The sequence below is a fragment of the Procambarus clarkii genome, chromosome 17 (genome assembly GCF_040958095.1).
Source record: "Procambarus clarkii isolate CNS0578487 chromosome 17, FALCON_Pclarkii_2.0, whole genome shotgun sequence".
NCBI lineage: Eukaryota > Metazoa > Arthropoda > Malacostraca > Decapoda > Cambaridae > Procambarus > Procambarus clarkii.
Genome location: NC_091166.1, coordinates 43,089,700 through 43,117,199, shown reverse-complemented (window position 1 = coordinate 43,117,199; position 27,500 = coordinate 43,089,700). Strand labels below are relative to the sequence as shown.

The 27,500-nt window shown below is 43.1% G+C and overlaps 1 protein-coding gene and 1 long non-coding RNA gene across 14 annotated transcripts in view; one reads left to right on the top strand and one right to left on the bottom strand.

The window, feature by feature from the left end:
• The window catches only part of LOC123772554 (homeobox protein, cut), a 589,385-nt gene that overhangs the window by 137,307 nt on the left and 424,578 nt on the right, over positions 1–27,500 (top strand). For 10 of the 13 annotated variants that reach the window (XM_069325906.1, XM_069325910.1, XM_069325908.1 and 7 more), the window contains exon 2: positions 1,342–1,422. The exons of the other annotated variants lie outside the window; for them this stretch is intronic. In XM_069325906.1, coding sequence (XP_069182007.1) covers positions 1,342–1,422 — 81 coding nt within the window. The remainder of the gene's footprint in view (positions 1–1,341; positions 1,423–27,500) is intronic. 13 annotated transcript variants of the gene reach the window in all.
• LOC138365532 (uncharacterized) overlaps positions 1–27,500 on the bottom strand; it is a 565,144-nt gene that overhangs the window by 321,555 nt on the left and 216,089 nt on the right. The gene's annotated exons all lie outside the window — the stretch shown is intronic.

Here is a 27,500-nt window from a genome sequence, read left to right as displayed (position 1 = left end):
TTAATCTGAAGTTGACAGGAAAGCAATCTGAAAAAATCTTTGATTTTGTACCTAAAATTGTTAGAAATTCTATTGTTTATATTTTTCCTACAGTTTTAATTTGCTCTAGTGAGTTCTCACTTAGGAAATCAAAATAAATTTCGTTGGATGATAGGAGAGTAAGGGTGGGAGACATGATTACCACATATTAAATTCTTAGAGAAATTGCAGGATAAGGCAATTATCAGATGAGAGTGTTCAAAGGCAGTATGACTATATAGCACTTGGAAAGGATGTGGGGGCAAGGAGCTGGGATTTTGAGGACGGGAGGAAGGAATGGCCCCCAACTACTTAGATTGTTAGGAAACGAGCGCCGTTGCTCTACCAACCAGTCCGTGTGGTTGGGTAGACAAGGCCAGGTTATTTGGAACTCATGGTACCCGAAAAAGGAAGCAGGGGGAAGGTAGGTACCCAAATGAGCCAGAGACATTGGAAATAATTTTGTTGATGTTAGAATGGTTTACAAATAGAAAGTACTAAGAATTTTAGCTGTGGTGGCAGAATCCATACACATCTTTAAATGCTGATATAACCAGAGCCCAAAAGATACGGGAACCTCTAAACTAGTTCCATTTAATGTTGTGGAGGAGGGACCAAGGAGTTGAGGCTCAACCACCGCAAGCATAATTAGATGAGTACGCAGATACATTATCTCACACAACCATATTTATTTGAAAAACACTACACCCCGTTAAGGCAAAACCAAACTGAAAACACAATTAGCTAACAAAGATAACACAAAGACAAAAGTTACACTCCATTACAACACCCTTTTTATATTCTGCTCAATAACACTCTATTAACATCCAGTCAAAACAACATCTATTTATATTCTACTGAAGATACGCCCTACTTACACAAGGTAAGACAACACCAACGTACACTCCACTGAAGATAGAGCCTACTAACGTCGCTTGTTAAGATAACACCAATTTACATTGTACTGAAATCAACCATGGCGAGACCCTCTTAATTGGGCTCTACGGGAGATACAACTTACTAACATTCCGGTGTGAGATCACCCAATTACACAACTGAATCTTCACCCCGCACTTAGACACACTCCCACTGAGATACATCCCACCTACACCTTAAACCCCACTAGCCCCCCTTGTACCTAAAACCTAAAACCTACACTTGACCCCTCCGGAACCAAATACGAGGTTTTACTCACCTTTTGTCCAAAGTACACGAATTTACACGAGAAGATTTCCTTTGCATGTCGCAAATTACAACTTTTTTTTTTTTTAGATGCTTGTCTTTTCCCCCCTCTATTTCTGATTCCAATTTTGTGTTTTTCAGGTAATGGGTTTGCAAGTCGTGTACCCTGGCCACCACTACAACCACCACCTCAACCACCTCTACCACCAGCGCCGCTTTCAGGTACTGGTTTACGCGGCATCATTCTCGGGTTTTTAGTATTCTTTCCTACTCTTAAATTGTGAAATTCCTGCGCCATTAATGTTCGAACACCATTTAGTGACTTGGGGAAAGGTGGGAAAATCGTTAGGCTCGTGAAAAAGTACAGATCTATCACAGAAAACCAGATATCGCCTCTTAACAGAGGAAGCCAGATATTGCCTCTTAACAGAGGAAGTCAGATATTGTCTCTTAACAGAGGAAGCCAGATTATTGCCTCTTAACAGAGGAAGCCAGATTATTGCCTCTTAACAGAGGAAGCCAGATTATTGCCTCTTAAGAGAGGAAGCCAGATATTGCCTCTTAACAGAGGAAGCCAGATATTGCCTCTTAACAGAGGAAGCCAGATTATTGCCTCTTAACAGAGGAAGCCAGATTATTGCCTCTTAACAGAGGAAGCCAGATTATTGCCTCTTAACAGAGGAAGCCAGATTATTGCCTCTTAAGAGAGGAAGCCACATATTGCCTCTTAACAGAGGAAGCCAGATATTGCCTCTTAACAGAGGAAGCCAGATTATTGCCTCTTAACAGAGGAAAATATATTGAGTAGTCCTAAATGATATTCATTATGCCTTTCATTACTAAACTTAATATTATATAAGTTCGAATATTTTGCGTTAGTCATTTCTGAAGACATTTATTAATTACCTCAATATTCACTATTGCAGTATCAACAATATACAATTTTCTGCAGAATTACGGTATTTACACGGATGTTATCAGTGATAATGGCAGTGCAATATTGTCTTGAACTTTATTCTGTATACCGAATATTTCCTGGGATAAACAGCAGAATACTCTCTCTCTCTCTCTCATTTCCCCTTCTGATCTCTTTGTTTTTCCCTCCCATTTCCTTCTATCCCCATCTTTCCCGACCCTTCCACTTATATAATCCCCTCCCATCACGCGTGAGAAAGATCTCAAGTCGTCAGGGATATAGCTAGACTCTGGCAGATATTACACATATTACGGGCTATTCATGCCCGTGCCACCTTTTGGGTGGCTTAATCTTCATCAATCAATCGATATTACACACGTGTTTCTGGGTAATCAATGGAGGATGAACAACTTGGTAAATTATTCATGAAGCTGTACGACTCGCACCCTTCACATGTCATGAAGCTGTACGACTCTCACCCCTCACACGTCATGAAGCTCTACGACCCCCACCCCTCACACGTCATGAAGCTGTACGACCCCCCCACCCCTCACATGTCATGAAGCTGTACGACTCTCACCCCTCACATGTCATGAAGCTCTACGACCTCCCACCCCTCACACGTCATGAAGCTGTACGACTCCTACCATCACATGTCATGAAGCTGTACGACTCCTACCATCACACGTCATGAAGCTGTACGACCCCCACCCCTCACACGTCATGAAGCTGTACGACCCCCCACCCCTCACACGTCATGAAGCTGAACGACCCCCCACCCCTCACACGTCATGAAGCTGTACGAACCCCCACCCCTCACACGTCATGAAGTTGTACGACCCCCACCCCTCACACGTCATGAAGCTGTACGACCCCCACCCCTCACATGTCACAAAGCTGTACGACCCCCACCCCTCACACGTCATGAAGCTGTACGACCCCCCACCCCTCACACGTCATAAAGCTGTACGACTCCTACCATCACATGTCATGAAGCTGTACGACTCCCACCCCTCACATGTCATAAAGCTGTACGACTCCCACCATCACATGTCATGAAGCTGTACGACTCCCACCCCTCACATGTCATGAAGCTGAACGACTCCCACCCCTCACATGTCATGAAGCTGTACGACTCTCACCCCTCACATGTCATGAAGCTGAACGACTCTCCCTCACATGTCACGAGTATTGAAAAGTCTCCAATGTGTGTGTTTCCTTTATGGCCGAATTATATCGATTATAGACGTCAAATTACAGACTGTGAGCTGATAATAAGCTCTGGAGAAATATACAACCCGTCATAGTCGAGCCTTATAAATTAGAGATGAATTTAATGGGTGATTCTTGGTATCTGACAATCGGAGGACACAGGGCTGTTACAGTGAATCAGTTTATGGGACTATCTGAGGCCAAATATGTAATAAATGTTCTTGTAGATAATCGATAGTCACACACACACACACACACACACACACACACACACACACACACACACACACACACACACACACACACACACACACACACATTGATGGAGACGAGAGTGTGTGTTTGTGAGTATTGAAGAGCTAATTGATAGCACTGTGTTCCACACTAGCTTGGCAGAATACACTAGTGTTCTATGCTGGATTGAGCTACTACTTTCGTTTTAAAGTTTCATGTTAGAATGTGAGGTTATGTATCAGGGGTAATGGGTGTAGTTAGATATGACCATTCACACCCTTAGGTGGGTGTAGCCGAGGCTGGGTGTGGCCTCATCAGCTAACAGACCACGCCATTTATTCAATAGCTTTCTGCAAACTGTTTACTATCTCACCCCCTCTATTCTCTCTCACCCTTTTACTCTCTTACTCTCTTTCTATACTCTATACTCTCGTACTCCTAACCTACACAACGCTTTGGTTTCTTCGACCTGTCGAAAGTTCTCAATAGTCATCTAGTTTTTTTGTTTCCTCTGTGGAATACACATAGAATGAGCTTCCCATGAGAGGTGACGATTGTGCCCCCAGGCGAGGTACATGACGGCCCAGCGGAAGCCCCAGGTGTTTGATTACACGTGTGCTTTGCTAATGCATGTGTGTGATGGGTTACACACACATGTGTTTGCTGAAGCACGTGTGTGTGTGTGTGATTGGTTACATGGGCTTTGCTGGTGCATGTGTGTGTGTGTGATTGGTTACACCTGTGCTTTCCTGATGCATGTGTGTTGATTACACCTGTGGATTATAGTGATGCGAGGGATTTACTCGGGGCATTGAGTCTTCATCGGTTCAAGTGATCATTTTACAAAATGTTTACTACATATTTATTTACCCTATTTCACTCATACGTTCTTGGTAAGGAGACAATAGAAGAACTATCGCAATTTTTTGTAATTTTGTTGTATTCATTATGGCTATACCTTTGTTCTTCTTAATGGGTCAAAGCTCATGTCAGATGAAACGTCTTTTCCTTGTACGGCTTGACGGGTAATCTAGAAATTGACTGAAAACGTGGAGGGATTGACAGGGAGCGTACGAGAGATTGACAGGCCTTGTCACCATGATTATCACATGGCTGATTGATCAGTATATTTTCAAATACATATATATTCAGACATTCATTCATAAGTCTGAACATATTAGTGAGCTGTGCTAAGTTATCTGATCTTCGCATCTCTTACACACTCCAGTAGTTTCAAAGCGTTATATGACAAAGAGTGCTGGGAAGACGGGACACCACGAGCGTAGCTCTCATCCTGTAACTACACTTAGGTAATTACACTATGACGGTCAAGCCCAAATGTGACTCAAATGCAAGCTTTTTAAATACATAATTTATTTAATAAATAATAAGTGTTATATATATATATATGTATATATATATATATATATATATATATATATATATATATATATATATATATATATATATATATATATATATATATATATATATAGTCGTGAAAGTAACGTTTTCCTGATTAAGGAGTAATGTGGGGGTCTGAACGTGGGACAAAGATTTTCCAGTCTGGTACGCTAACAAATCGCGCCAGTAACAGGTAAATACTTTTGGAGCCGGAAGATCTACTGCGTAGCCGGAAGTATGGAAGTATCTCTCTGCTTCTATAATCCAGTTTTTGCCTAACTGTTTAATATGGGGAAAAAACAGACTTCAGCAGCTGTGAGTTGATTCCACACATCCGCTTGAAAGAAACGCTCCTCATATTCGCCCTTTTACCCGCAGAAAATAAGTCAAAATAATGCAGAAAACGAAGGAAAAATCATTATAAACAATAATCATTATGAATCAATTTATTTTTCCTCTATTATGTCTACTACATATATTTCTCTCTAACACAGACACACACACATTCCCAGGAAGCAGCCTGTAGCAGCTGTCTAACTCCCAGGTACCTATTTACTGCTAGGTGAACATGCGCATCAGGGTGAAAGAAGCTATGCCCATTTGTTTCTGCCTTAGCCAGGGATCGAACCCGGGCCGTTGGGACTACGACCCCAGAGCGCTGTCCCCTCAGCCTCGAGCCAACCCCCCCCCCCCCCCCGGTGTGTGTGTGTGTGTGTGTGTGTGTGTGTGTGTGTGTGTGTGTAAACAAAAAACAATCAACGCAATGTCGGAAAGATACATAGATATATATAAAGGAGAGAAAGCCAAACATATGACAAGGTAAACATAGCGCCATCAGCCACATCTTGAAAACACCGGAGCTATCAACATTATCAACATCCATATTTATTTCTCATTCTCCCTCGGGAATTGTAACAGCTCTTGCATGTTGCAACGCGAGAAGCTTCAACAACGGAGTCTCAACACCAGGTTGAAGAGTAGTGTGTCGCTCCACTTTTCCTTCCCCGGTTATATTTCACTCTTCAACACAAATTATTAAATGTTGCACACTCAAATGACAACAGCGTGGCATGTCTATGATAATAAAATACTGAAGCTGTTCAACGGGATCGAACCAGCGTGTTTCGACTCTACAGACTACAGTACTACCAACATGGTTCAGTCGGTAGTACGTCTGCCATTAAAGTCCAGAAAAGGGGGTTCTATCTCACTGCATAATTTCATTATTTTCTTATGAAATATATGTTTTGTTTAGAGATTTAATTTAACCAATTCTGCTGACGATACTAAAACAGATTTATGTATATAATACACGATGTCCAGAGCCGTATATGTTAAGGTGTATTATGTCCGACGTATGTGAAGTATTTATCGAATTCAAATACATTCTGGCAGGAATATATTATGAACAACAATGGAAAGGAAGAGAATAACATTGTATGCTAATGCTGCTGCAATCCGATACTCTCCCTGATGGCAGATAACGAATTATACTCTTCAAGAATGTCCAATTACCACCAATTCCTCTTATCATCTTCCTATCACCAAGTATTTCCACTCCATCGCTCATGCACCTTCTCAAGCTATCCTCTCCCCACTTTACGTTGCTCTATCATCCCTATTCCCAGTAAATTGGGTCAGCTACCCCCCCCTCCCCCCCCCATTCCAACAACTAACCCCCATCTCCCAAACACCACAATTAGTTTTCAAAGCCAGCTATTAGCATTCGCTTAATAAAAATCATAAAAATCACAGACAATAGTGTAATTAAATACAAATTAGCTATAATGTCCATAATTACGATATCCTTGATGCATAATCGTCAATTGCATTATTTAAATCAAACAATTGTAAATATATTATAGGGATCAGACTCTCTACGCGGAGACAAGCCCTCTCCACCTATGAACCAATTAGACGGGATTGACTATACATGAAAACAATGTGTAATTATGGTCTGGCATCAACATAACAATGGTAAGGGAGTGGTGTCGTGTGTGATGCTATCAACACTCGTCTCTATGTTGACGGAACACTGGTACTGGGTCACCCCCCCCCATTCACCTGTGTCCATCCCCCACCCCCCTTTGCATACACCTGTCCCGTCAATCAGTCACCCATGAAGGTTCCCCCCCCCACCTCTCTCCACCTTCTCACACACACACACACACACACACACACACACACACACACACACACACACACACACACACACACACACCAAGTCTCACTCAATCTCTCTCTCTCTCTCTCGTTGAAAACTACATTTTTCTTGTATTTTTAATGACACGCTTCCTAGCGATAACAATCTGCGTTGAAATAAGTATTAAGATCTCTCTGCGAGCATTATTTGGATAATTTTGTACAATCAATGTCTTAGAAACTTCTTTCAAACCACCCAAAAAAAAGAATTACGCTAATTTAAAATCCCAGATATCAATGTTGACATTTTCCTCCCTTCATTTAACTTCGCAGTCTTAAAGCTCTCATATTATCCAAGAAAATTCCTGAGATCTCTCAAGCAATAAGAAAATGAAACTCCTGATCTCGGAAAAATTCTGTAACGAAAAATACCGGCTTCAGCGACGGCAAAAAATGGCCATAAAATAATTCTATGTTCCGAAACGTCATATCTGAGAGGATGTATTAGCCTTAGTGACATGTCATTGTGGTCAGGGAATAGTATCAAATGTTACGTGGCCACTCACGACTCTGGTGAGTGTGGTTAAGGGACCGGACCAGGGGATAGAGGATAGGTGGGGGGGGGGGATGGGATAAGGGGGGGTGGGATGAATCAGACGCGAATGGAGCAGGGGATGAACACCAATAATTGAAGGGGTAAATGCGGGAATAGGGAAGAGGTTAGATTAGGATATCGAAATGGGAGACGGTAAACACAAGGATGGAGAGCATATAGGATGGTAAATGTGGATGTAGGAATGGGGAAATGACAGACGGAGAAAAGAATAACTGGGGATGTGGGAATAGGATAAATAGCGGATGTCAAAATGGGATAGGGGATACCTGGGGATGATAGAAGGGGTAGACTGGATGTTTTGGGATACATTGAGATGGGGAAATGTAATATGTGGGGGACGTAGGAATGGGAGATGATGATGATGATGGGAAAATAGAAGTGAATTAGCAGGAATAATTGAAGGAAAAGGGTGAGAGAGGTATGCAGGGTGAGAAGAGCATATGCGGGGAATGGAATATGAAAGAGGAGAAACATGGAAGAGGTGAGAGGTCACGAATAGGGGCAATGTGTGGTTGAGACGGGGAGAGAGAGAGAGAGAGAGAGAGAGAGAGAGAGAGAGAGAGAGAGAGAGAGAGAGAGAGAGAGAGAGAGAGAGAGAGAGAGAGAGAGAGAGAGAGAGAGAGAGAGAGAGAGAGAGAGAGAGAGAGAGAGAGAGAGAGAGAGAGAGAGAGAGAGAGAGAGAGAGAGAGAGAGAGAGAGAGATTAGCTTGACAAAAATGTACCAGTCAGCTAAACATCTCAGAAAAAAGGCAGGTCAAAAAAAACAAGAAAGAGGCAAACTCCGAGAAAGCGGATTTCTAAAAAGAAATCGTCTCAAAAATTCCGACATAATTTTTTATTAATTTGTTCTGTTATCCTGTCCAGCTCCAAAGATGATCAATACCTCCATGGTACCTGATGCAGTGATTGTGATAATTATAACACTTTGTTGCTCCTTGATTTATGGCTGAATTTGGCAGCAGGACACATTAGGGAAGAGAGTGATGGAGGAGGCTATGCATCAGTAGGGATTAGGGGTAACTGTGTTATTTGGGCGTACAGTCTCCATAATAAGTCACAACTGGTATACATTAGTGTATAATGCATATTCTTGTGTGACCGTATTTTATCATTTTATTCCCAAGTGTTGGGGGGACCTGGTTCGTAATTTCACCTTCATGTCGACATATTTCAGCAACGTGATTTGGTTCACCAAAGGTTGAGCCGGTTAACTTAATCGATATATTCCACCCTTGGACAATAATGGCTACGAATATTACTATCCTCCCTTGATGCCCTATCCCCACTGTGGTAATGGGTATTAATGGTGCCATTCTTGTAACAGCGTGGGTGATACCTTACGATGGTAACTATGCAACGAGGCCCAGGGCACGACGCCTTCAGGTGTCGTAATGGATCTAATTCAGGTGGTCAGGGATAATATTACTCTGAGCCCTTTGACGACTCAAAAGGGACAATACCCTAGGGGTGCCAGAACGATATGTAATACCCTGACTTCCACCAAGCCCTGGCTAGTTACGACCCAGCTCCACAAGGGGAGAATTCTACCCCCCATTTCTCGGTGTATATACACTTGTGGGTTTACATTAGTCCCGAACCATGTTCAGGATGAATGGAAAACTTAACATGACAGGTAAGCTTCACTCGCGGCCTTTACAACTCTTCTGCAGTTGATAGACATTTGGTTCACCAATTCAAACATACTCCTACCCTCATTCTGATCACGCCCCTATCCCTTGTCTACCCTATTCTGTAAGTTTACCTCTAGTCATCATCATATGCTATATAATCTATTTGTACCCCGTCACAACAGTATACTTAGAACGGGTACTTTATACCCTCACCACGTCCTGACCGTCACAACAGTACCCAGCAGCGGGAAGACCATACCCACACCGTCACAACAGTACCCACCAGCGGGAAGACCATACCCACACCGTCCCAACAGTACCCAGCAGCGGGAAGACACCTTAACAACAGTACCCACCAGCTGGAAGACACCTTAACAACAGTACCCACCAGCGGGAAGACCATACCCAGACCGTCACAACAGTACCCACCAGCGGGAAGACACCTTAACAACAGTACCCGTTGAGCAGATTACACCGGCCGGCTGCCTACATGATACAGGGCCAGCAGGGGCCGCCTCATCACACTCGCAGCGGGAAGCCCATAGCTTACAGAGCGCCTCTAATCGGAAGTCTCAATCAAAGAGAGCATTTACCTGTAATTCTATGTGTCAATAACAAAGTACCCGTCAAATTATCTTATCCCAGAAGCAATTGTCCATTGCGCAAGTCTGGTGGAAAATGGGGTTCTGAAGATAACTTGGGAGTCAGTGTTCCATGTTAATCAAAGAAATGGTACTCATAATTGTGCGATATCGTACTGGTTGAACAGGTTTAATGCCGTCAATGTCTTCATGTTGGGGTTAGTTATTGTGTACGATTAAACTTTTAAAAGTAACTTGATATAATTGTAGTTTTAAGGTTTTTTTTTAGTGATTAACAACTTTAAACTATGGGTATTGTAGAGTACTGACTAGATCTAAGGTGATGCACACACACACACACACACACACTCACTCAGCCGCGAGGAGGGGGGGGGGGGCTCGCGGCTGAGTGGACAGCGCCTTGAGGGTCGTAGTCCTAATGGCCTGGGTTCGATTCCCGGTGGAGGCGGAAACAAATGGGCAGTTTCTTTCATCCTGATGCCCCTGTCACCTAGCAGAAAATAGGTGCCTGGGAGTTAGACAGCTGCTTCTTGGGGATATGTGTGCGTGTGTTAGAGAAAAATATATGCAGTAAATGTAATAAGAGGAAAATGGATTGGTTAGAATGGTGGGGTTGAAGAGCTAATAGATCGATTCTGCAGACACAAATAGTAAATACACACACACACATACACACCGTGTGTATGTGTGTGTGTGTGTGTGTGTGTGTGTGTGTGTGTGTGTGTGTGTGTGTGTGTGTGTGTGTGTGTGTGTGTGTGTGTGTGTGTGAGAGAGAGCTTCTTATTCAGTGTCATAATAGTTAACAAATGGAATGCATTAGGAAGTCATGTGATGGACTCAGACTCCATAAACAGTTTCCAATGTAGATATGATACAGCCCAATAGGCTCAGGAACCTGTACACCAGTTGAGAGGCGGGACAAAAAAGCCGAAACTCAACCCCCGCAAGCACTGCTACGTGAGTACAGGTCCTCGTGGTCGAGTGGGCAGCGTTTAAGGGTCGTAGTCCTTCAGTGTACGTAAAGCTTTAATGCGCACTTGATGCTCATGCGGCCCCAGCATGTTGAAGTGATTTGATGAAAGATCTGTACCCAATAATGCCACGAGTGTTGTCGGGTGTTGGGTAGCTCTCACCACTTCTCAATACTTTTTGTACAGTCGCTGGCTGAATGGCAACAGCACAGCATTGGACTACCAAGGGAGTATGGAGAATCTGGCTGAGCGGGTTCGAATCCTTCAGGATCAAGAGTTTTCTGATGCATGTTGGCTTGGGAACCATTCAAATATCGCACGAAGAAGTACTTCTTCACAGGTATTTCTTTGAACCATTTAAAGAAGTACCGTGAATGACCATAGCTCCATGGTGCGGTGATCACGGTACTGTGTACATTTGGAGGATGTACACAGTACCTAGACGCCATGGATTCGAATCCTGATCGGGTCATTTAGAATTCTTAGTGATTATATATATATATATATATATATATATATATATATATATATATATATATATATATATATATATATATATATACATATATATACATATATATATATATATATATATATATATATATATATATACATATATATACATATATATATATATATATATATATATATATATATATATATATATATATATATATATATATATATATCAGTAAGAAAAGAGGCGTGAAAGCTACAAATAAAGCTGTGGGGAGAGTTCTCCCTTCAGCCGCTAGGCTTTCCCCCTCCCCGCCACAATCCCCTATCACCCGCGGCCATTAGGGTTTCTCAAAGGCACTAGGTCGGCCCCAAGATAAAGGCAAGATGGACTAAGAAGCATTAACACTGATAATCGCCCGAATAAAAGGTATTAGGGCTGATAGCACCGGTCTGAGAGGGATCTAATTCCATTTTGCGGGTCGTCGATCCTCTCTTCGTGGCTTTGACGACGCGCTTTTGTTTTATGCGATGCGCTGTCTTTGTTTTGTTTATGCTTGCTGGCAACTGGGGACACAGATGAGGCCTTGTCGCCACTAGATCAACAACAACAACAGCTGACGCCTTCATTAGTTGCCCTTACTTCAAATCGTTGAAAGTGTATGATTATGCCATTTAAGTCATTAATTACATTTTGCACTAACTTTAATTTAGTTAATATTCCTGATGGACAAATAATCTTAATTGGGAATGCGACAGAGACGGAGTGAGAGGGGGAACACAAGACACAATACTCTCCGCTTATAGTGACCACATCCATCACTCACCTTTACCTCGAGATAATAACACACAAGAAACCAAGTCTTGCTATAAAGCAAGTCTTGCTGTATATAATATATATATATAGATATAAACAATAACTAAAAACTTCTTACATCGTATTTACAGACATCGTGCATAACAGCTGTTGTTGCCGGTGGAGTTGATGATGCAATTATCCGGTGCGTCTCGAGGGCTGTCATCTGCTTGCAAAACGTGAATCTTGTATTCTTATGCAAGCAAAGGGTAATCACCGGGAGCCTAAATACCGTCCCCTAAGCTGCGTGTAGCCTTGCTGTTGTTTTTCAAGCTCAGGCCTTTGTCTTTTGCCCAAGTGGACTAATGAAATTGGTTTCCTGTCACCAATGACGATTTAATTGCCCTCACAGTGAAGCCAAAACCAAAAGACACCTTCATTGGGAAATACATATGGTGTCAATCATCCCTTCTTAGCATTCAGGTGACCAAAATCTCTGTCCTCTAGTTAATTACTCTTCAGCAAACCCCACGGGGTCTTGGAGGAGGGGGGGGGGGAGTGACACCCTGGAATGTACCCAATCTGACCTCAAACAATCGAATAAAATTATCCCCTCAAACACACCAGAATTAGGAAAGAAATATTCCAACATTATAGCCTGTGCTAATTAGACGTTATTATTGTCGCAGGAGCTATATAACCCGGGGAGGTTCAGACAAACGAGGTCCCAGTGTGGTCGTCGTCGTGTCATCCGCAGAGTGGTGGGAGCACGTGAATCACGACCCTGGGGAGTGATGGCCCAAGAGTCATTTTGCCAGTGAGGAGGCGTCCCGAAGAGACACACAGTGGGGTTTGGAGTTCAAAGATTCGAGGGTCGGGCTCGAAGCGTGCCGCGTATCGATTCAAATGAGATAATCTTGGTTTATTATAAGGCCCAGAGCTCTAAAAGGAAAATAAATTCCCAAATTATCTATTCGTTTGTGCGTGTTCGTTTCGTAATTTTGACATAAGGGCATCAATATATCATCTATATATGTATAAAGACCCCGATGTATCAATATTATGTGCAGGCGTGACATGAAAGCTCCCTTAAACATATTGAATCATCGTAAAGAAGCCATGAACAAAGGAAGCCAGTTGCAATCACATTAACAACAACGAAAAAATAGATAAAAAGTTATTAGGGTGATACATTGTGGCACAATCATAACGATTATCTGTGTGATTTACGTCTGTGTAGGTAAAGAATGGATTGCATGCCAATCCACAATACCTCAATCGACGTGGATTATTGCATTGTTATGATGGATATGACTTTTTTGTGTGTGTTTAATTATTGATTATTTGCCGCTTACGCATTGCCTGAGGTAACCTGGACAGGTGTCTCATGAATATTAGACATATGGGTGTCGTCCTCGCTATCTTGTGTGAGTACTGGTGTGGCTGGGTCGATGGAACCACCTCACCTGTTCTTAATGGTCTCCTTCTGACCACCTCACCTGTTCTTGGTGTTCTCCTTGTGACCACCTCACCTGTTCTTGGTGTTCTCCTTGTGACCACCTCACCTGTTCTTGGTGTTCTTCTTGTGACCACCTCACCTGTTCTTGAACCTCAACCATAACCCAGCACTATGAAGGTCCGCCTGAAGCTGGGTGGACAGGGCTTCGGATTCGTTAGTGCTGAGGTTTCGGGTTCGATCCCCGGTGGAGGCGGAGACAAATAGGCAAAATATTTCTTTCACCCTGATGCTCCTGTTACCTAGCAGTAAATAGGTACCTGGGAGTTAGACAGCTGCTACGGGCTGCTTCCTGAGGGGCGTGTAACAAAAAGGAGGCCTGATCGAGTACCGGGCCGCGGGGACGCTAAAGCCCCGAAATCATCTCAAGATAACCTCCTCCTTGTGACCACCTTGACCCCTGTTCTTGACCCCTTTTGCTGTCTACCTGTTTTCTATGCATGCAAAGTTGCGCGAGTCATTTATTATGCACCCCATACCCATCCCGTGGGCGGTGATGGAGACATAAATGATTAGTTCGAGAATTTATCTGAATGCCATTTTTTCATGTATTTTTTTTGGCACAGGTGCATACACTTGTTATGACACATCTGCATACACCTGTTATGTCACATCTTTATACACTTGCTTCTTAGTACATCTTGGCACACCTGCACATTCTTGTGTGTCTTCTAGTGCATTTCTCTAGTTGTCATGCTTCCCTGTTGGCGAATCTGCATGTATCTTTGTCTGCTGTTGGTACATTTGCATACATTTTTATTCCTCGGAACATCAGCATACTCCTTTTTTTTAGGTCTAACTCGGTGCAGCTGCTTACACAGCGGTCTCCTGGCGGTATTTTGACGCATATTTTTGCGTCTCGGTACATTTATTCTCACTTTCTTCAGCCTCCTCTTTGATCATCTGCATACATCATCGTCTCCTGCTAGTTGTAAATTTGCATAATTGTGTTGTACAACTGTGTGCATTGCGTTTCAAAGACAGTAGATTAGCATACATTTTACTTTTGAATGTTGATTCAGCAAAACATTATTCCGTCTACTGTCATTTTTTCATCATAGATTCCGTTGTCTGCTGATATTTGTTGATGAATGTTGTGTTATGAAGTTTTTTTTTTTTGCAGTTCGTCACGATGGTATATTTTGACATGTATGCTACTACTGTAGTATGTTGTCTCTCGGTATATTTTCATGCTGTCTGTTGTCTGCTTGAATATCTTGATGACTTTATTTATTTAGTCTGCAGGTTTTGTAATAGTTTCACATTACTCTGTAATATTCAGCTGTTACTCTCTCTCTCCCTCTCTGTAACTCTACTGGTTTCCACTCTTTAATATTAATTCCATCACTTTCTTATCAGACTTTCTTATCCCTGATTCACAGCTCCTTCCTCAGCTACTCTCACCTCTTTCTCCTTTCTCCCAGCTCCCACCTCCCAGTTCTCACTCCCAGCTCCCACTCCCACCTCCCAGCTCTCCCAGGATAATGACAGAGTCTCTCTCAAGTTAGCCATGTGTGGAGTCGTCAAAGTATATCGTGTGTGACAGAGTGCAATCTTGCGCACACGGTGTGTTCACGGGCGCTCTAGGTATGATGAGGGGGCGGGGGTATGATGAGGGAGGGGGGGGCTGAGGAAAGTATGATGAGTGTATGATGAATGAATCTATGAGAGGAGGAGGATGTTGAGGAGATACGAGTGTACAATGTGCTTTACTTCAATATAATATTATATTATTGTCGCTACGATGCCTGCTTGTCACAAGAACGCATACTGAACACTATACTGCAGACTTAGCACTTACTTTACCTGGATCTTACCTGCAGAGGGTCTTGTAAGTTCTTCGACTCTCCTAGCCCGGCCTAGCGCCAGGGTCGACTTGCGATAACTTGGTCCAACAGGCTGTTGCCCACTACAACCCGGTTGGGCCGGCACTTCTTGCAAGAACTTATCTAAATGTTTCTTGAAGACATCCACCCATGTTCCGAAAATATTTATAATGCTTGTTGGGAGGGTGTTGAACAGCCATGGATCTCTTATGTTCAGTCGGAGAATTCTGCATTTCCTTCCGTATCTTTCGCTCCAATATGTTGTTATTCTACTGTGGAAATTTGGGACCTGGCCCTCCAGTATCTTCCATGTATATATTACTTGTCACTATACTTATCACTATACTTGTCACTATGAACTATACTTGTCACTAAACACAATATTTGTCACCAAATATATTCACCAAATATATATATAGTGTATAGTGACACCTGTCACTATACACTATACTTGTCACACTATTTCATATTTGTCACTATACACTACAGTATACTTTTCAGTATTCAATATATAGAACTATATTGTGACACAAGGCGCAGGGAGGAACATAATATACAACACAGTTAATACACACGCTAAATACATTTGTGATTACTGTCATCAAATGCTATCGTAATTCCTCTGAACTGCTGCAGATAACAATTTATAACAAACAACCACTTCGCCCTCCCCCATAAAAAAGTAAAACAAACAAATACAACAAAAATACGTTATAACTAAACGTAAAAGAGTGACGTATTGCTGAAATCTAATTACGTATTTCACAATAGTTGTGATTATATGTCGTGATAATGTAGTGGAAATTAGTTTAAAAGTAATGCATTGCGAATATTGTTTAAAGTTAATATATTACGCCCATTATCAGATGAGAGAAAATATAGAATACGACGCGCGCGCCTGTACACGCACGCATGCACTAACACCTGAAACAAATGGCTACTTTCTTTCAGTTGATGCCTCTGTTCACCTAGCATTACGTAGGTACCTGGGAGTAGAAGTGCGAGAGAAAATTAGGTATGGAGTCAGTATTATTTGTATTAACTATTTATGCCTCGATCCTGAAGGCACAAAGAGTAAATACAAATAATAAATACACATAAACACACACGCCGTATACCAGCTGATTGACATTCGAGAGGCGGGACCAAAGAGCCGGAGCTCAAGGTCATCAAGCATCAGGTGCCAAGGCAAACTAGACATGTTCGAACCTGCACTTTGATATTCAATAAGTTTTCCCGCCATGTCAGCCTCGTTGCCACTGCTCTCTCTCCCCTTCCTCGCTCCCGGTCCCCTCTTTCCTTCCCATCTCAGTCCCCTCTTTCCCTACCAGTCCCCTATTCCTTCTCCCCGTCCACCCTCCCGGTCCTGTCTTCCCCTCTCCCCTCCAGGGCCCCATCACCCACCCCTCCCCTCTCCAGGGCCCCTCACAGCACCTCCTCCGCCCACCCAAGGGCCACACGAACACATTCAATACCTGAATTGAGCTAATTTTCCAAATTTTGCACTTCAATGGCAACTGGACACGAAAGCGGGTATATTTGGGAGTATAGCCAGCTAGCTAGATAGTTTTTGCTCGAGTATGAACAAAGACTGTAATTAAGCACACTCCGGCTATATCCGTGGCGTTAGTTTAGTTACTCGCGCGCCGGATAGTTAGTATAGTTGGGTTTCATGAGGCTTTCTGGGAAAACTAACTTTAATTAACTATTATGAGCTTCTCCAATGCTTTGTTTGGAGGGGTGGCGTTGACATGCCTACAAGAGTAATGATTTCCAGTCGGACTAAGCAAACATTGTCACTCACGTAAGCAATATGTTTGCAGGCAATTGCTTTGCAGTGATTCCTCCTCCCCCCCTTTCCCCCCCCCCATCCTCTTGCCACACCCCCTTTGCATGTAACTGGCTTCCCTCCTCCTCCCCCTCCACGCTCCCCCTCCCTTTCTCATAATATATGCACGTCAGAACATCGATGATTCTCTTTATTGCCGCAAACTGAAGCCGCATTTGGACGCACTGGGAAGGTGGCAGCAATACGGTCTTTAAATTCTTTATAGTTTGTTTAAAAAAAAAGCCTGTCGTTTTCTTGAAAATATATGCGGTGCTTTACAAGCTGAAGAGGGATACGAAATACCAGAGTGAGCTCTGTAGTCAATATTGGTTGTTGAACACCTCGTATATGTTGCGTGGTGGGTGTTTAAATGTTCAACGTATACACAGTTCACAAATCACGGGGATCCGGAGTCATTACCCGTAAAAGCAGTGGACAAACAAGTCGTTTTCTGCACCTGACCTCAAGTCAACTCCTCCGCAGGAAAAGCATGAGAAAGGTGAATAACACATACGCTCGCGCGAAGGTACGCACGCATGCACGCACGCGCACGCACACGCGCACACACACACACACACACACACACACACACACACACACACACACACACACACACACACACACACACACACACACACACAGTTGAGAGGCGGGACCAAAGAGCCAGAGCTCAAACCCCGCAAGTACAAATATGTGAGTAAATAGGTGAGTACACACACACACACACACACACACACACACACACACACACACACACACACACACACACACACACACACACACACACACACACACACCAACATACACATAGGAATATCCCTGGATAACCCTCAGGGATATACGGAGATATGACTACTAGACTTCAACCGAGATAGATGCAAGGCAATGCAAATTGGGAAGGAAGCAAGTGTACTTAAGAATACGAAATAAACGAGAGAAGACAGCAACCGAGAATGATCTTGAAGTTAATAGCCCGAAGTCTTGCACACTTTGGGGGTGGGGAGTCGGGGGAAGGGGGAGGGGGGGGGGGGTAGTAAGGAAAAAGGAGAAGAACAGATGAAAGAGGAAAAGTCTCATGAAACTCACATTAATTGGATATCCTCATCAGCATATCCTAAACTGAGAGAGAAAATAGGATAAAAGAAACTTAAGGAAGAAGGTCGTTAAAGCATTATACACGACATATGTGAAGTCCACTCTGAAGTATGCCGCACCTGCGTGGAACCCCCAACACTAGAAAAAGTTTGAGGACTGGAAAGAGGCTGTTACTTGATCTACGAGAAATTAGACTATAAGATACTAGGAGGTGAATCTCACCACATTTACAGAGGTGGAGTCGAGGAGACATGATAACGACATATAAGGTTACCAGAATTGGTAGCACATTTAGGTGATCACACCACATATAACAATAATTCAAACCGATGAGTTTGAAGATCAAAGGCACGAAGCCAATTCAATACACAACTTCATGTGCATATAGTAGAGGGTTACCCATTGATACCCGCGGTAAGTTACCCCCCATTGTTCCCATTCCACCCCCTCCCCCTACTGGCATTCCCCTCGTTCCCCCCCCCTCTATATTCTCTCCTTTCTCTCCCTTATTTTCCTGCTTCAAGTCACCCTCTACCCCCCAGGTATCCTGCGGTGCCTGGGGTAGTCGTTCTCTCCCCCCCAATTCCCCATTCCTCCCTTCTCTCCACTCTCCCCTATCCCCCATCTCACTAACCTCCCTCCTCTCTCCTTCAACCTCGAACAGACATATATTTCCATTTACTTATATGAAACGGGTTCCCGGCTACGCCTGGGTCTCTTTTCCCCTTTTCCACCCTTTCCCCACTCTTCACCCCATCGCCTCCTTGATCCCCTCGTCCTCCATCCCCTTAGCTCCCCCTTTGTCCCCTCCTCTGCTTCACTGCTCCCCTTAAGAAGTACTGAAACAACTGCATTGAACTCTCAGGTGCTTATCATTTCTTATTTCCCTTTTGTTTTTTCTTCTTTTTTTCTTTTGTTTTTATTAACATATTAGGTACATGTGCATTAGTGCAGCTACCCTAGACTATGTGAAGTGGAGTACAGTGTGTCAAAAAAGCTAACTAGGTGATGCTAAGAAATCCCCATCACACAGGATGGTTAGTCATACAGAGGCATGTGATAAGCGGTAGGCACTTTCTTCTACCTTTTTCTTTTCAGTAACAACTCCATGGAAACCACACGACATATTCCACACCAGACTCCATGGAAACCACACGACATATTCCACACCTGCCTCTATGGAAATCACACGATATATTTCACACTAAACTCCATGAAAATGCCCTGGGGGGTCTTTATAAATGCTAATATATTTGTTTAATATTTAACTTAGACCTACCCCGACCAGCCTATGTCCGTTTCATACCCAAGACAATTCCGCCTGCAAATTTGGATGAGGCTAGCCCAAAGTTTGTAGCCTCCAAATTTGGACAGACAAAAAACATTCACTCTTAAAGTATAGATACTATAAGACAAAGGCAGGAACTAAGTAATTACATTAAATTCAGAACGGTCCATAAGGTGGGTCCAAGAGCTTATGCTGGACCCTATAAGAACATCTAGGCGAGTACACAGTTCTCCGGCAACCATTGGTAGGTCCGGAGGTCGTGGCAGGACAGCTCCGTGTGCCAAATGGAATTAGTTTTTCCAATGGGACTTTCCTGCAGGCAATGGGAGGAGGGAGGGAGCCTCGACCTTATTGTGTTTAGTGGCCTCGTGGCTAGCTTTATGTCTCCCACTGCCCCCACCCTCGCCCCCGAACCTTGCTCGTTACCTCCCCTCTCACTGGCTGTCTCTCTGTTTTTCTCTTTGTCTCTCCTTCTCTCAACCTTTTCCGTCCTCTAAACCCCTCTCTACCTCCTCTCGCCTCCCTCCGCCCCCTCCAACACCCTCTCTCTCACCAAATCATCACCCTAGTTTGGCACCTTTTCCCCTCCCCTTCCGGCCACCCTAAGCATAAGCTTAACATAGTGTTCTTAACAAGCAAACCCCCTCACACACACACGCCGCCCCCGAAGCCCTGCACTCCATTGATCACCTTAGCCAGCGTAGCACTAACATATTGGTGGTGGCGTGAACCCTGTGAAGCCAGATTTAGTTGCTACATTACGCTGGCTTCGCCAATATGTCAGGTATGTTACGCGCCAGACAACAGATGCATCGCCAAAACAAACACACATGGACAGCTTCTCTCGTTTTTCTTTGACAGTTTTGTCCTGCTCGCAGCCTCGTCTATTTAAATTGTCATTGGGCGTCGTTTAAGGATTTTTAAGTGTTTGGGCGTGAGGTGACGATCGTTTAGAATCGTTTGATTATTCAGAAATATGCTATATACGTACATATGTATATACGTACACAGGCGTGTTAGTGGATAAGTATTTTCGCTCGAAAGACAAACACAAATCTTATCTCATTTTGTGCATTTCATTATAAGACGGAATGCACAAAATATGGGCTTTGTTTACATAAAAAAATCAACGCTTTTGTATTATTAGAATTACAAAGGGTATATAAAAAAACAGCCTAACCACAAAAAAATTAACCTAAGCTGTAGGTTTAAATAATCAACCATAGGATTAATATACGCAACCTTAGGCCTAATTTAAAGCATATATGTACTATACTAGATCCAGAAAAAGTCAGGTTTGCTTGTTGCCTGCATTCTCGGGCACTCTACAAAATCAACAGTACAAATTGTGGTCTTGTACTAAATGCAACAGTCCATATTTTGTATATTCCGTCCATAATTAGCGGTAGGTACGACATACCTGTACCAACGCTGGACCTTTACACAGACCTATGGGGGAGTACTGGGAGTACACCTGTACTAAGGTGTACTATGGGGGAGTACTGGGAGTACACCTGTACTAAGGTGTACTATGGGGGAGTACTGGGAGTACACCTGTACTAAGGTGTACTATGGGGGAGTACTGGGAGTACATCTGTACTAAGGTGTACTATGGGGGAGTACTGGGAGTACACCTGTACTAAGGTGTACTATGGGGGAGTACTGGGAGTACACCTGTACTAAGGTGTACTATGGGGGAGTACACCTGTACTAAGGTGTACTATGGGGGAGTACATTTGTACTAAGTCTGGAACTTTACACAAATCTGTACCAATGCTCGATGATATAGATTTCAATTCATATTCGTGAGGAGAAACAGGTGAGGAACCTGACGGAAAGGAAGACAAGCCTGGTAGAATGACCTGAAGAGTAGCAGCAGAAGGAATGGGACGGAAAAGGGCCTGAGTTGAAGGATAGTGAAAACCGTAAAAAGGAAGAGGAGGATAACCAAGACTAGAAGCATATATATATATATATATATATATATATATATATATATATATATATATATATATATATATATATATATATATATATATATATATATATATATATATGTCTAGCCTACGCTTAAAATAATCCGGTGATCCAATGCTTCAAATATTACATCTCCCTATTTTGTTTAAATTGCTCATTATTTAAGCTATTATACCATAATTACATTTTTATTATTTATCATTATTTATTAACTGTTAGTAATTATAGTACAAAAATATATATTAATACCAACACCGTATGTTGCACAAACCTAAACTCTTGCTAGCAGGGATAATGATGTTAGTTGACTATATGTTTTGACTGATCTCAAGCAGTTAGGAGGTGGTGTGACGATAGTAAGCGATTAGTGGTCAGTATTAATGGTTGTTGGAGGTAGTTAGCGGTTACTGTTGCTTGTTGGGGGGGGATTTTATTGGGCGATTAATAACTCTCACCAGATGGCGAGTAACAGTGTGACTGACAGTAAGTGGCGGACGTAGGTATGTACCTGGATTGTACCTGGATCAGGGTTCTAGGAGTTCTACTACTCCCCAAGCCCAACCCGGGGCCAGGCTTGACTGGTGAGAGCTTGGTCCAACAGGCTGTTGCTTGGAGCGGCCCACAGGCCCACATGTCCACTACAGCCTGGTTGGTCCGGTACCTTTTGCAAAAAAATCATCCAGATTTTTCTTGGAGACTTGTAATTTTGTTCTGGCCATATTCTTTATACTTGCTGGGAGGATATTGAACAACCTGTGGTGTGTGGTAGATGGGTGGTGTGTGGTAGATGGGTGGTGTGTGGTAGATGGGTGGTGTGTAGTAGGCAGGAAAACAATTATACAAAATTAGGTGTAAGGTTTTGATAGATCTGGTTTTGGAGCCTATTTGGGACTGCGAGCTTGGGAACCAACAGTCTGACTGATGAGACTATGAACCATGCCAGAGACCGGGCCTCGGGCATACAAGGCTCCGGAACCACCACAAGGTAGTTGGGTTTTGAGAGGTTGGTAGATAGGGGGGGGAGGGAAGGGTTGGTTGTCCTTAATTGTTGTAGGCGACGGTGTGAGGTGTATGCTAATATACCAGTAGGCAGGTGTAGTGATAGTTGTGGTGGTGGTGATAGTGGTAGTGTTGGAAGAGGTGGATGATACTGGAAGGATTAGTGTGTGATTGTGGTAGGTGTTGTGGTAGTGGTATTAGTGGGTGTTGGTAGTGGTAGGTAGCCGACTGCCGGTAGCCAGGGGGGCAAACATTATTGCCAGAAACCAAACACCGACTTGCATAACCGAACAGGAAGGATAACCCTGTTACCGGCATTAACATGGGAGACACCTGACTTTGTGAACAGCGTCTCTGACTGCTAAGTGAAATGTGATAGTGGTGTGTAAATGTGTGTGAGTGAGAGAGAGAGAGAGAGAGAGAGAGAGAGAGAGAGAGAGAGAGAGAGAGAGAGAGAGAGAGAGAGAGAGAGAGAGAGAGAGAGAGACAAAGACAAGAACAGAGATAAGATAAAAAGCCCTCTCAAGGCTGCATACTATGCATCGGAGAGAGAGAGAGCGTACAATTTATGAGATGCTTCAACTTTCAAGAAGAGTTCAGGGAATCAACTCGCGCGCTGTCAAAGTTGATCAAGTTTCAAGGAATTTACGGTGGGCGTTTCCCGAAGACGTTGGGAGGAGCCAAGGACGTGGGGGCGGTTCCCATTGGCTACTTGCAATGAAACGTCGCCTGCTATTGGCTGAGTGTGGCTTTAAGACGGGATTCCTGATTGATTTGCTGAATTTCCCCACAGAAAATCGAGGCGTGAGACGGGGAAAAATGCTTGGCCCTGGAGTCCATGTTTTTCTGTAGTCGTTCAGAGAAGCCATGTTGGGTAGCAGTGAGCAGTGATGGATAGCCTGACTCTAACTTCTAACGTTCCAACACCATCTCTCTCTCTCTCTCTCTCTCTCTCTCTCTCTCTCTCTCTCTCTCTCTCTCTCTCTCTCTCTCTCAATATTGCATCTCGTGTTTTAGAGAGCAGATTACCCCTACCTCGCCGCCTGGTTGGTCCCCACTCCTGGAGGGACAAAATCACCTTTGACGCCATCTATTGATTTTCATACGTCGCCTGAAGCATATTAAGGTGAAAATTATGATAATCTCCCTCATCCCTTCCAAGGCGATGACTACAGACACCACTTGAACAAAGGCCAGAGCATCAATTTAAATTCACGAGTGGAAGCGTACGACCCAAGGAACAGTCCATTCTATTGGACGATAAGAATAGCAACGCCACTTTTGATTGGCTGCGACTCCTCCTGAATCAGCAGGTTTGAATTTGGCAATTGAGATGTAAGGAGACTTGCGACTGGCTAGCTCTCACGAGAGACGGGGCTCTTGATTGGTCGAACAGTGGAAGTGGGTGTGGCATATTTGCATGTTCAAGTCGCATAGGAAGGAGATTTAAAGTGACTTGTGACGTGGTGGGGTTGGCAGGCCTGAAACACGTTGCTTTCTTGAGGTATTGTGCACCTGGGACCCCTCCCCCCCACAGACCACTGCACCTGAGGGAGGGGTTCGATTCTTTGTTATTTGTTTAAGCTGCAACAACACACGCTACAGCTGGCAGGCAGGCAGGCAGGCAGCCATACACCTTAAACACATATACATGCAAACACAAAAACTTCTATTCTCTAATGATGATAAATCTCACCGTTGAATACTAGGATGATGAGGATGATGAGAGAGGAGTGATAAGGCGGGTGTAGCCAGAGACCCACCATCTTGGGGGAGAGAGAGGGGAGGGGGGGGAAAGGGGGGGGGAGAGGGGAGGGGGGAAAAGGGGGTAGTGGGGGGCGTAAGAGTAACAGAAGCCAAGCGAGGAGCGGCTCTGCTCTCCAGGCACTGCAGACGCTGCTTTATGAGGTTGGCGGCTTCTGGCACCTCCACCACTATGGAAATGAGGCCCCCGCCACCTCATTCACCAGAAAAATATATGACCCAACCCCCTCTTTCGGATTTTTTTTTTTTTAGGTGGGTGGGTGGCTTCGGATATAGGGGGGGGGGAGGAGGCGGGTGTAATTTACTTATAAATGTATATCACACTTTTTAGGTGGTTATATATATATATATATATATATATATATATATATATATATATATATATATATATATATATATATATATATATATATATATATATATATATACGCGAACAATAGGTTAGTTATGCTGCATATATACAATAATCTAGACACAATCTAATGCGTATTTTATGATTGTTATGCGTTTTTGTCCCCTTAAAAACACACACACACACACACACACACACACACACATACACACACACACACACACACACACACACACACACACACACACACACACACACATACACACACACATACACACACACACACACACACACACACACACACACACACACACACACACACACACACTGCGTAGTGTACCAATTAAACCTTCGTAGTGTCACGATCAGCGTTCGTGTAAATATTTTTTTTTACAGCGTTCTCGGATTCGAATGACGTCATGTAACGTCTTAAGAAAAGTTTCTGAATATGCTATAACTCTTCTTGGGGCTCAGGCTGTCTTTTTTTTTTTAGCCTTTGTTTCTGTTGGTGTCGGTTCTGAAGGCGCCTTAAGGCGATGTCTGCTTATCTGTTGGTGTCTGCTTATTTTGCTTTTTTAACGGTCTGTTGAAATTGTTAATCTTGGTACTGTTAAGCAGGATCTGCTTTCATTCCTTGGTGTTCGTATCTGTTACTTCCTTCTGTTTCTTCCTTCTTCCTTCCTTCTGTTTATCATGACTGTCTTCTGTTTTCCGTTGGCGTCTACTTCAGTCACCGCCAGAATTAGTGATGCAGCAATTAGAATTAGTGACCCGTTAATGTCATCTTTGACTTTCATGTTGATGTTTGTAAAAGTAAACATTCTTCTGTTGGTCAAGCGAGCGTTGCACTTTTATTTTTATTTTTTTTTACTTTGCTGCATATTCGATTTTACTTCATCATTATAAGTAAATCTAAGTTTAATTTTAATATCACAACTTAGTCACAAATGAAAACAGGTAGACACACACACACTCACACACACACACACACACACACACACACACACACACACACACACACACACACACACACACACACACACACCCACACACACACACACACACACACACACACACACACACACACACACACACACCATCACAAACAATGTACAATAACAATGACGGTGGAAAAGCATTATCAGCCGTTACCATCAGCAATACTGTTCGCCACACCCCCCCCTTTCCTCTCCCTTCCCTCTCCTCCCCCTCCCGTCACCTCCACTCCCATTCCATGCTCCATATTCTCTCGATCCTCGCTAACCCCGGTCTTTCTCCCTTTCCGTCATCTTCTCTTCTGTGCCCATCCTTCTCTCCCGTCATCTCCTTTCCTCCTTTCCCATCTCCCCTTCCCCTTCACTTATAAACCCATTCTCTCTTTTTCTTAGATCCCTTCCCTCCCGTTTTCTCTCTCCTCCTTTCCTCTTTTACCTCCAGACCGTCTTCCCTCCCCTCTCTCTCTGTGTCTTCTACTTCCTCACCTCTTCCATCAGTCTTCTTTCACACAAATCCTCAGCCTTCTATTCCTTTCAGTTCTTTAACTCAGTACTTTTCCTCTTCCCCCATGTCCCCGGGCCGGGCTTGGAGAGTAAAAGTACTCACAGAACCTCATGCAGGTACATTCGGGTACTTACACTTCTCACTTTTGCGAGCCATCTACACTCACTTGCCTCATTTCCCCGAACAATTTACTCTCACTCGTCCCCTCTTTTTCTAGGAAAATGTACTCTCACTCCCTCCTCTTTTTCTATTAAAATGTACTCTCACTCCCCCTTTATTTTCTAGGAAAATGTACTCTCACTCACCTCATTTTCTAGGAAAATGTATTCTCACTCCCCCTTTATTTTCTAGGAAAATGTACTCTCACTCCCCCTTTATTTTCTAGGAAAATGTACTCTCACTCACCTCATTTTCTAGGAAAATGTACTCTCACTCACCTCATTTTCAGTGAATATTAACCCTTAAGTTACTGTCGCCTGATACTTTTCCACATTTATCTTGCTTTTCAGTGATCTTCTCTTACTCCTGCCTTTCCTTCTCCTTTACCTGCACTTGAACCACACTCTACCTACTTCTTCTCTACTACTACCACCTCCTCCTCCTTCTCCCTCCCCTCCCAGACACTCTCCACAACCCCCCCCCCCCTCTACAACCCCCCAACCCCCATGACGCTGTCCGGCACATTCATGACATTAAATATATCAAAAGTGTATTATAATATTCGACCATTGTCTCGTGTTTTTAGGGAGTCTCACCACGTTCGCTGATACACATATTAACATTATATATATATATATATATATATATATATATATATATATATATATATATATATATATATATATATATATATATATATATAGTCTTATCAACTCTTTTAAAAAGACAATTGAATTTCCATGCCCACTTAAGATATAACAAACAGATACCCTCTTTCACCCTTAAACCAAGTAGATTCCTCTGTTAACTAAAAAAAAAAAAAAAAAAACCCACACTGTCTCGTGCTCCTAAATAAATTAGTAAAGGCCTTCAAGCATCTCCCCCAAAAATAAATTAGTGCAGTTATTAATAATTAAAGTCCTTTAAACACCCAAAATATAAAGTTCCTCAGGTACTCAGATATGATGTACACTTCTTCTTACTCGCATAAAATAAGTAAACATAACAGGTTTACA